Genomic DNA, 10,810 nt, shown 5'->3' on the forward strand with positions numbered 1-10,810 from the left:
TAAAATTCAAATTCTCCTGTAAACCTGCATTTTCCATAAGCTAGCATCTCTCAAACTGACGCCGGTCCACAACGAGGAAATTGCCGCTCATCAGAGTCCGCTCTGTCACTGTCAAAATCAATGCTTCTGTCACTCGCCAGGTCCCCTGCACCCATGAACGAACTAACGCTTTGTAACATTTTATTCCTGCTTTTTGAGTTTTTGGTTCAGTCATAGCATGTTCAAAGGAAACAGCCAGCAGCTGATGATGCAAATTTAAATGAAGAGCAAAAACGACCATCATCTGTTAGGCCTAATTACTACCGATCTTCCTTCCGAAGCCAGAGTGTGTCATTTGCCAAACCATGCTGAGCAATGAAGCAATAAAACCATTGAAACTGCGCTGGCCAAGCTGTTCAGGTTGAGGTGCATCTCTCAGGTGCACCCTTTCTCTTTCTCTCTCAGGTTATAATAACAGGCTAAATAAAAAACCTCTCAAGTCTGTGTTGGGAATGTACAATCAGCTTATAATGTTGTGGGCCAATATATCCAGCCAGCACGTGTTTGTCAACCATGGGTCACATGGGTTCTTTGACACAAATGATGTTAAAGTTTCATGAGCATATATGCCTGCATAATTGGCAAATAATAATAACAATAATAACAATAAAAATAGCAATAACAATAGCAACAATAATAATAATAATAATACTACTAGTAATAATAACTGTCTATCTAACCATCTATCTATCCTTTGTTTTTGTTGTTGGTTGGGGGGTTGGTGTTGGTGGTGGGCCATACAACCTCAATGTCTGACATAACTGTTTCATCCACAGCTAATAAACTATTTTAATGCGTTACTCACCTTGAGTAATCTAACGGAATACATTAGAATTTACATTTTAGGACTAACTAAACAAATTCTGTAATCTGTGGTGGAATGTATTTTAAAAGTAACTCTGTCAACACTGTCTGGAAAAATTACTTCATCCAGGAACTGAAATGCCTTTGTTTTCTTCCTTTTCCCACTGAAACAATGGTGTGTGTTTTTCAGAAATGCCATCACTTTCACCATCATTTTTAGTCACCGGCAGCTAATCCACTCTCTCTCCTGGGGCATGTATTTGTTTTCATGCACAGTTCTCAGACTGCCATTTATAAACCTTTTTTTTTTTTCTTTTTGCTTTGAACATCACAGTTTGAGCATGGCCATTTGGGAAAAACAAATTCCAGGGACCCAACCAACCAAACCGTGTATAGGTATCAATTAACTAAACACAAATACTTTCTGTTGACCACACACACTATGATTTGGACTAGACACATAAGCCACTAAAACCATCTTCACTCCTGCAATTCATCCCAGTCATTCATCTCTTTTTTGATATATAATTGAAATTTTGAAATGAAAAAGGAAGAAGACAAGCTGCTTTACAGGATTATCCTTGTTTCCACAGAGCAAGTTTATGAATGGTTATGTTAGGCTATGTGGCTGCCCTTCTCTCTCTCTCTCTCTCTCTCTCTTTCTCTCTCTCTCTCTGTCTCTCTGTCTCTCTCTCTCTGTCTGTCTCTCTCTGTCTGTCTCATTTTTGGAAATTTACATGTCTCCAGTTTGGTACAGCTCCTGCACAGCCATGCAACGCTGCAATAACACATTCATCAAACTCTGCCACTGGACCACATCGCCGCAAGGGTCCACCAGCGTGCCAGTGGCTAAAAAACGTGCAAAGTGTAAACACACTCCCTGAGACGGTTTCCGTAAAACACGCGCGGCTCTGTAAAAACCAATGGTGCTTCAGTTTATTAACACCAACAGTGAGTTATACATCCTCTCTGAACGCATACATCCCTGCAAAGTTATTTCCCCCTACTGCTGTTATTCCAGCTCAATTATCTCGCGCTGGATTGGCTGGTGGGGCAGGCAGACTAAGGCCCCCGCCAGCTGGACCCAGTGGCCCAGAGCCGAACCCACAGAAAAATGTCCATGTAGGTTGGAGCCCGCATGGCGATGAGATAACACAAGCGCTTGTGCTGCCTTGGTTGGTCTCCGCGGGCCAAAGGCGTGAAGGGATGAAGCCAAACAATGATCTCATCCTCAAATAATTGCTCCTCTTGTGACTATTCCCCTTCCCCTCCCTCTGTTCTCGACCGCCTGCCTGCCCTGCCTGCCTGCCTGCTCTCATGCACTGTAACCAAAAAGAACAGGGGAGGAAAAAAGAAAAAAAGAAGGATAACCTTTTTACAAGGTCAAAGGACAGGGGTAGTCTGTTTCCATGTTCATCGGTCTTGTGTGTTTGCATGTGTGTGTGTTTGTGTGTTTTGTTTCCATAGCCAAGCCCCTGGTCAACTTCACACAAGACCCCATAGGACACAGAGCCAGGAGTCTCATCATGCTAAAATAATGAACGCTAAACACAAAGGCTTGGCTGGAAGAACTTCCCCTTGTTCTTTTTTAATTTTATTTTCCACTTAGTCTTTGTTTTCACGTGCAGTGCAAATTTTGGTACAAAGCGACTCTGTGGCATGACAGAAATCAAATTCTTTAATGTACCATGAAGACTACTGAGCTAATGCAATAGGAGGTCGAAAACAATAGCGAGCAAAAAGATTTGATTGAATGGTCGGTTTTGTTGTTTCAGTGTTCGAATAGAAGTAATTATAGTATGGGTACCTGAGATATCTCCTTGTTGAAGAGGGTATTGCACTGGGTGAAGCAGTGGTCGTTCTGGATCGCTGTGCTTTTCGAACCCTGTGGCGTGTCCTTGCTCTCGCTCAGAGGACTCTCCCGCTTTAAAAGGTCTCTTTTCGGCGACAGGGCCTTAAAGACTGGAGTCTGTGAGAACATCATAACAGGCACGATGAAGTCATCCAAACCAACCACTCAGGGCACATTAGAGACATCAATAAGAGGGAATGTATACGTCTTGTGTTTCCTTTCTATCAGCGAGAGCCTTTGTGTTGCCTCAATGAAGTCACGTTGTGTGATGTGATGAAAACAGATGTGATGGACAGATATGTCAACAAACATTCAAACTTTCGAAAGCAAGACCTCCAGAATATTTGGGGAAAGCAGGCCATGCCGGAGACATAGGCACAAACCACATGGCCAAAACAGAATCAGATTACGTCACTGATGACTAAGGTGTGCTAGCCTAGCCTGCTGCGTAGCCTTGGTAAACCAACTACAGTATGTCACTAATGCTGAAGGGCGGAGTCCAAATCCAGTTGCATTGGGGTGATAAAATAAGTTTGCTGTGGTTTGAGTCACAATGTGAGAATCTGTGAAAAACTACCACAGCACTCATTATACATACTACCATGTATGTCTATAGGTTTCTTTAAGAAAAAGCTGCTAAAAAAATATAAAGATTACTAACTTCCATGCATCTATATACACACACTGTATATATTGTATGGTGCATGCCCATTAAAATATGATAACATACATGTACATGTATCTGTTCAAATTACTGTTTGAAGCATGAAAATCCATTAAAACATTACAGTCTGAGTACCTTCTTGGAGTAAAGACATACATTGTGTAGCCCTTGTCCCAAGCTTCAGACTGCTCTATCCCACAGCAGACAAAATAGTACTATCTGTGTCAGCTCTGAAATGTTAACCTGCCTATTAATTAAATCCATTCAGAAAACAGAAAGCTATGTCAACCATTTGTTCATTACCTTAGGCTTCACTCTCTCCCGAAAGTGCGCAGTCAGCACTATATCCAATGGCAATGACATCAGGGACAGATTAAAATGGCGCAGAGGAGTTGCAGTTATATGGTCTATTCAGCCAGGAAACATCTGGGAGAACAGAAGGCAACATGGCACCTCTCTGACTGTATCGCCTCTCACCTATCCGCAGAGAGACGCTCGTGCAGAAAATCTTCACTCATTTTGAACTAAATTATTATTATTACTCGAACTACTCTGGGAGGGACACCACAGTGGAACAAATCACGATATTAATGTTTAATTGGCTTTGCTCCTCCTAAGAGAATATCAACTAGTGTTCTATGAGGCCTTGTGTGTGTCCTGTCCTGTCCTGTACGCTCTGACTTCATGTTTTCCACACCCAGGAAACTAAACCCAGGCCCTCTGTGTCTGTTTGGGGCTGATGTAGGCTGGGATGAGAAGTCCCCATTCCCTCCCTCGCTCCCTCGCTAACTGTTCCTCGGGATGACTCAAGACTTGGAGCAGCGACAGTGCATCCAGTTCCACTCCCCAGTCCGAATGGCCACGGCGTCACATAAATAAACACTGGCCTCAGCTCTCAGCCTTATTCGGACACCACCGATCGTACAGGTGGTCGAACCACACGCAGGTCCTATTAAAGAGTCGCCTTTCCGTCTGAGGCTTTCAACCCATGCTGAATCTAAAACTGTTATAAAAATGTCACCACTTCTTCCGCCTCCTGTATGTCCCATAAAACAATAAGCCTAAGCTTGGTGAATTGTGGCTATGACATCACATACTAAATTCCAAAAGACCATTATCATATGTACATCTGGATCAAGCTAAGCATACACCACTCTTAAAGTGACTTATTTCATTCATCTAAGAGAGAAAATGTGTGTGTGTGTGTGTGTGTGTGTGTGTGTGTGTGTGTGTGTGTGTGTGTGTGAGAGAGAGAGAGAGAGAGAGAGAACACTCACATGAGCATTTCTATGTATAAGACTTGAGTAATGTCTCTCTACACTATGACATTTAGGTAGAGGACATCCAGTTCTACAGGGTTACAGCTTAAAAAGCAGCAAAGGAAACAAAAAATGATATGTGACTGAATGTTAGCATTGCATGCTACCTAAAAAAGAACCCTGTGAGAGTTCCACTGTGGTTGGAGCATGGATCCATCATTCGCTTAAATAATTTGGCAAAGGAGCAAAGAGGAAAGTTCTATCTAATATTGGTACCCTGGAACTTTAGGAATGGTTCAGAAAGTCACCTGTTGAACACACTGGTATTTCCCTCTTGTTTCTCGAACACTGTAGTTCTGTTTATCTTCATCAGAATCTTTTCGAAGTAAAACCTAAGAACAGAAAGACAACAAACTTAATTTTACAAAATGAGCACAGGCTTGTCCATAAATGTAAAGGTATGCTCAGTGTCAAAATAAATGTCCATCCCGTTAATCGCGTTTTAAATTGGGTTATTCCATATAGTCTATACAAACATGTATTATTTAAAAGTCTTAGAATGATTAGTCAGTTGAAAATAATTTGTTAACATTTCATGTTACCTAACTTGCACTATAATGAACAGAAATGTTCTTCTTGCAGCCGTTGACAGACTTGGATAATGAGCAGAAAAGATTGAGAATAACGTGATACAGTCTTATGCAACTGCTGTCTTGCATAAGTCGAGTTTGAATGGGATGATAATGAAAGACTCAGTAAGCAGATATTTAAGTCTTGACTTTTTTTATATTGTTATCACTAAAATGCTTACGTGCAGAAGGCATGTTGTCCTTCAATTGTGTCGCTAATGTTAATGTTATACAATATACGGGTGTACAGACAATTTATGACATCAACCACAGCCATCAAAATAAGCCTTTTCGGAAAAGTGGATAAGCCTTCATTGCGAAATCGTCTGCCGTGTCATACGCCATGCGCAAAGCTATCACAAGATATGCAGCTTGTAAAAATCATACTAAACAAACAATATTAGAATCAGCAAACAATTCAGATGGCACCGTCAGTTTCTTCTCTAATTTGTACTGCCCTACTTTTCGTTTATCCTTACTTATGGTAGCCGAACATAATTCAAATCGCTAACAAACACGATTCATGAGTGTCGTCAAAACTGCCAATTCAAAATCCTGAAACGCACAGCCACCTGAAATCCTTGCATTTGAAGATTTGCTTGTTCTGTTTCCCACTGTAAGTAGCATGACCGCACCATGTTTTATCCATTAAACTGTATACACTGTGATTCCAGCACAGGGCTCATTGTTTCCATAGGCCGGTGATTTATCTTTTGATTGCAATAAATCTGTTGAGATTAATCTAGGCAGGATACATTTGCTATATGAGCGACCATGCTATGGTTACATGCAGTCACATCACATGTGCAACTATCTGTTAACAAAGGCAACAGTGTGTAAACGCAACATTTAATTTCAATTAAATTATTAAGAACAAATCTTCCGTTTTGTGTCCATATAATGCCCACATCTCATAGTCTTAAAAAACACAGTGAAGTACATGCATGGAATTCCATTCATTTATTTCTTTACCATAGTTGCCTAGATATAAGTTTTAAAGCTATGATATGTAAACATGACTCAGTGAGAACACTCATATATTATATTGTCAAGTTGTGTTCAGTACCTTGAAATGAGAGCTGGGCTTATTCTCACAGCTCACTCCCACTATCCGAGGCAGTTGTGGGTTGGAAGTGGTGGTGATGTTGTTGTTATTGTTGTTGTTTTCTACCTGGGGGTTGAATCTCAGCCGTGGGATGCCTAGTCCCTGGTCTGCCTGGGGTGCGTTGCCCTCCGTGCTGCTGGAGATAGTAATCTTCCGAATGGATCTGGAGGCAGCTGAGGTTGGGGAGATGGCGTTTCTGTTCAGATGGTCCTCCTCAGCCATGCTCGGTTGCTGATGTTTGCCCGGGTTTACCTGACTTGTTGTTGTTGTTGTTGTTGTTGTCGTCGTCGTTTGTAGTGAAGTTGTTGTGGATGACAAAGATGATGTTGTTGATGATGATGATGATGATGGTGATGGTGGCTGTGGCACTAGCCGTGGGTTCCCAGAGCGCACTTGGGCTCGTCCCAGGAAAAGAGACACATGGTCGTTGAGATTGTGCCGCAGCTTGCAGTTGTCCAGAGCCTGGCTCGGCAAGTAGCTCTCTGTGAAGTCCGGGCACTTTGATACGGATGGCACAGAGAGCTTGGTCCCGATGGTAAATGGCTGGATTTTCCTTACAAAACTTTCAGACATGGTTCCCCCTCAAATAAGGTCTTCTTTATATGTAGACAATTATTTTGGGGGATAAAAATCAAAACTACAGAGGTAATCATAACAGAGCAGTCCACTCACTTTCCTCCTCTCTCCCTTCTAATTTTTTAGGCAAAAAAAGAAAACAGAAACTCAAGAGAGAGAGAGAGAGAGAGAGAGAGGAAAGTAGATGAGTTGTGTCCAAAACGAAAACTCAGTTGTCCTGCTTCTTGTGCATGTTGAGAATGCAGAGCACGCAGGAGAGGATGGCTTCCCGGGACTCCTGCGAGCGCACCCGGTCCCAGATGTGACGCAGCGCTCTGCCGAGGTGGGACACAGCCGTGGAGAGGCTTCTGCGGAGGAACTGCGCCGCTGAGCCGGCTAATTTGCTACTGAGAAGCCTGATAACCAGGGAGCGCAGGAGGAGGAAAACGGCTGGCATGCTGCCTGGCTTCACCGCTTAGAGAGAGAGAGAGAGAGAGAGAGAGAGAGAGGGAGAGAGAGAGGGAGAGAGAGAGAGAGAGAGAGGGAGGGAGGGAGGGAGAGAGAGAGAGAGGGAGTGAGATAGAGAGAGAGCAAGAGAGGGAGGGAGGGAGAGAAAAAAAAAGATGGGAGGAAAAAAAAAATAGGGTGGAAGGAGGAGGTTTCGTGAATGAGGGATGAAGTCACCAGGGCTCTCTGTCTGTCAGAGCATGTGCAGAGCACTCTGGGAGCGGGGAGGAGGTTGTAAAGTCTGGCTGTCAAAACTTCCTCCCTGAACAAGAACACAGGGGCTGGAGGAGATAAGAGAGAGAGTGGCAGAGACAGTGAGAGACCCTGCAGTGACCCCCTCAATCACAGGGCCTCTATAGAGTGAGGTAATGCTCTCAGACAAAAACAGCTTGAAAAGAAGAAAAGAAGAACACACCGTGCAGATCTTACCTCAGTTGTTCGGATGTCCTCTGAATGGTGCTTGTCGGTAAAATGGTTCAAAGAAGCAGCATGTTCAGTGGTGTTGTTTTTTTTCCACAGATTCAGAAACTCAGAAACAAATCACAGCCCTCTAGAGCAATGTAATTCACACAGCCTTAAGAAAAATCAGAAATAAAAATAAAAAAACGAAATGTTTGTAGTCATACTGGGGTCCCTACATGACTGTTAGCTTCTTTCATCCGAAGCTTCAAACTAGGTCTCCCTCGTCGATGTAGCCGTAGGATCAGAAGGAAAATAAAAAGCCTTCCACGTGAGGAGCCCGTGAGGTTTAGCAGCGCTCTGGGATGCAGCTTGTTTCAGAGTGAGGGACCCTTCTCCCCAGCCTTCTCCCCAGCCTCTGCCCACCACAAACAGCTGTCAGCTACTGGCTCAGGAACAGTTGTCGCTGAGCGTCCTAGGGGCCAAATGCACAAGCTAAGCCTGTAACACATGCAGCTTCAGGAGAGAAAGCTTGCTTACCCGGGCAAATGTGTTGTGAGTGTTAGATGGCTGTAAGTCTGACCTTTGACCTAGAGATGGCAATGATGGACTTGTGTGGTGCTGAGCAGAGGGGGGTCAGACGGGAAAGTGTTGAAGAGGAAGGAACAGCAGAGAAAATGACACGACACAGAGCTGCCACCAGACCGGAGAGGTCTTGCCCTAAAAATGAGCCGAGGCTTCCCCAAGAGTGCATTTACTGGGGCTGTTGCTGCTCTTTGACCTCAGCTGAACACCTGGTGATGGTATATTGAGTTTTAACAAGAGGTGGTTGTAAACCTGCTCTGGTGTGAAAATAGTGAGGGGAAAAGAATAGAAAAGGTTAAAAAAGAAGAAGACTATATTTTAGCATATTTAGATTTCAGGTTTTGTTCATCACAAGAAGATTCAACAGTTTTTGTTAAATCTTTACTTTGTGTTTTTATTTTTTTTTCTATTTTGGAAAAAAATACATCTGGACCGATTAAGTTGTAAATAAAATCTTTCCCCTGAAAATAAAATATTTGAGTGAGTGACAAAACCAAAAGATCACTGGTAAAAAATCTTTCCTTCTGTACATACCTAAACAGTGGGCTTATGGTAATTGCCTAGACTTCTCTGGCGACATGCTTTTATCTGACTACAGATCAGTCAGCAGTAGGGCACATGGCTCAGTCTTGGTTAAGACATGGTTAATGACGTTGTAAAAAAAGAAGCTCTAGTTTCATGATGAAGTCATCCAGGCAAGACTTTTAATGTGTTGCAGCTTGAAATTAGAGATAAATCCTGTATGTAACGATAGGGTGGGGAGCGTGTGTGTGTGTGTGTGTGTAGGGGGTGGGGTGTAAGAAAGGAGGGAGGGTGTGGGGTGGGACACGGGTGGGGCTTGAAAGAGTTTTTTTTTTACCAGACATGTGGCCTGAAGTGACTGTCCTGCAGCAAAGGCTTCACAGGAGTTCAGATGTGAAAATATATTATATCGACCCTTGTAGTCAGACAGACTCACAAGGACAGAGTGTACCCTTACAGAGGTTTGCACACGTGTGCACGCACACACACGCACACACACGCACACACGTTGTATCTTGGGAGACTAATTAGCGGATTATTTTTCTTGGAGAACAGCACCTGATATGTCCCATCACGCAGTTGGGGGGAGCCAGTCTAGACTTTTATCTGTTGGAAGGTCTGCCCACAGCATTTTTATTTAATGAGTGAACAGGCATCATTTCAAAGATAAAGCTTGAATTAAGTGGAATTTAGCAAGTAGCTTAGTTGATTTCATGTGCTGTAGAATTTCTGTTTCAAACAATAATAATCTATCCAAACTAAACACTCAAAATAGCAATCTAGAAAAGTGCCTTTAAACAAACACACACATACAAAAACCCTGGTAAATAACCAAAGGCAACATCAAAGACTATGCTTTCACAGAGATTGTATCTAACCTTTTAGGAAATTAGAAGGCCATTACATATTTAAAAAAATATGAACTGGGGATTACGTTAATTATCTGATGTAACTGTTACCACAAGTAAGCGTTTGGACAAGTTAAAACCTCACCACACTGTAAAAACATTAGATATGTCTGCTATAGGCATGGTAAGATATGAGTTCAAAGGAGGAAAAGTATAAATGCCTGATAATGCCTGTTCACCACCTACATTCACATAACTGTGCCCTTAAGTATTACAGCTCTTTAAATGCCATTGATGGTCTTTTTATTCTTATATTATTTATTTATTTATTCTTATATTCTTATTATGTCTCTAACCTTTCTCACCCTCTTCTTCCCACCCTGAATAACAAAAAAGGTGGACACTCCTTGCTGTTGAATGTTAAAGGAAGACAAAATTAAAAGAGAGCCAAATTGTTGTTTGCTTACTAAGACCCTGTCACGCTTGATTTGAACCAGGTGTGATGTGAAGCCAGAGGCAAATGAGGCCATTGCTACCCCTGCCTTTTATTCTCCTGGCTCTCCTCGGCCATAAGTATCTGGTAAAGCAGTCTTTTCAAGGGCCTGCAGGAGTGTCAAACATGATCTTCTAAGCCATTGGAAACTCTATGGTAATTGTTCAATAATTAGATAAAGGCAGCCATATGGTGTTAGTGGAAACATTAAGACATTCTTTGCATATTATATGAATGCAACCACATGACATGTAATAATCTCACAAGCTAATAAAAAGTTTTCATCCAGCAGATTTTAGTCATGATCTAATAAAGCCTGTGTAATTTTAATGTAGAGTGACCACGCTTCTAATTAAAGTATTTTTACACTTCAACTTAAGAATTTTTGTGTAAAGTGCTTTACATCTTTGGTGTTGATATTCGTGACTTAAGATGGTTTTAGACAGTCCCCATTGCAGCAAGCTGTAGCATGCATGATATCATACCCTCCCAAGACGAGCATAAAGGCAGACAGCACAAACCCCAGGACTGGATGGCAGGAAATGGGCT

General features: G+C 42.3%; 2 protein-coding genes across 8 annotated transcripts in view; both read right to left on the minus strand.

Moving 5' to 3' along the window:
• The window catches only part of LOC105890947 (spectrin beta chain, non-erythrocytic 5), a 36,357-nt gene extending 29,276 nt beyond the window's left edge, over positions 1–7,081 (minus strand). For 3 of the 7 annotated variants that reach the window (XM_031578920.2, XM_031578921.2, XM_031578919.2), the window contains exons 1-3: positions 6,314–7,081; positions 4,927–5,010; positions 2,651–2,812 (exon numbers count right to left, since the gene is read on the minus strand). In XM_031578920.2, the coding sequence (XP_031434780.1) occupies positions 2,651–2,812; positions 4,927–5,010; positions 6,314–6,925 (858 nt within the window). In that variant the 5' untranslated portion in view covers positions 6,926–7,081. The remainder of the gene's footprint in view (positions 1–2,650; positions 2,813–4,926; positions 5,011–6,313) is intronic. The other 4 variants (XM_031578926.2, XM_031578925.2, XM_031578924.2 and 1 more) reach the window with 2 other exon arrangements.
• A 47-nt stretch (positions 7,082–7,128) lies between these two features.
• On the minus strand, positions 7,129–7,419 carry LOC122133388 (protein myomixer-like). The gene has a single exon (XM_042709516.1). The coding sequence runs from the start codon at positions 7,362–7,364 to the stop codon at positions 7,137–7,139; it is 228 nt and encodes a 75-aa protein (XP_042565450.1). The 5' UTR covers positions 7,365–7,419; the 3' UTR covers positions 7,129–7,136.
• Between the last annotated feature and the right edge of the window lie 3,391 nt (positions 7,420–10,810).

Source organism: Clupea harengus, chromosome 13 (genome assembly GCF_900700415.2).
Source record: "Clupea harengus chromosome 13, Ch_v2.0.2, whole genome shotgun sequence".
Classification (NCBI taxonomy): Eukaryota; Metazoa; Chordata; class Actinopteri; order Clupeiformes; family Clupeidae; genus Clupea; species Clupea harengus.

Excerpts from the sequence above, each read along its gene's own strand:
- LOC122133388 (XM_042709516.1), bottom strand. The coding sequence starts at position 7,364 with ATGCCAGCCGTTTTCCTCCTCCTGCGCTCCCTGGTTATCAGGCTTCTC.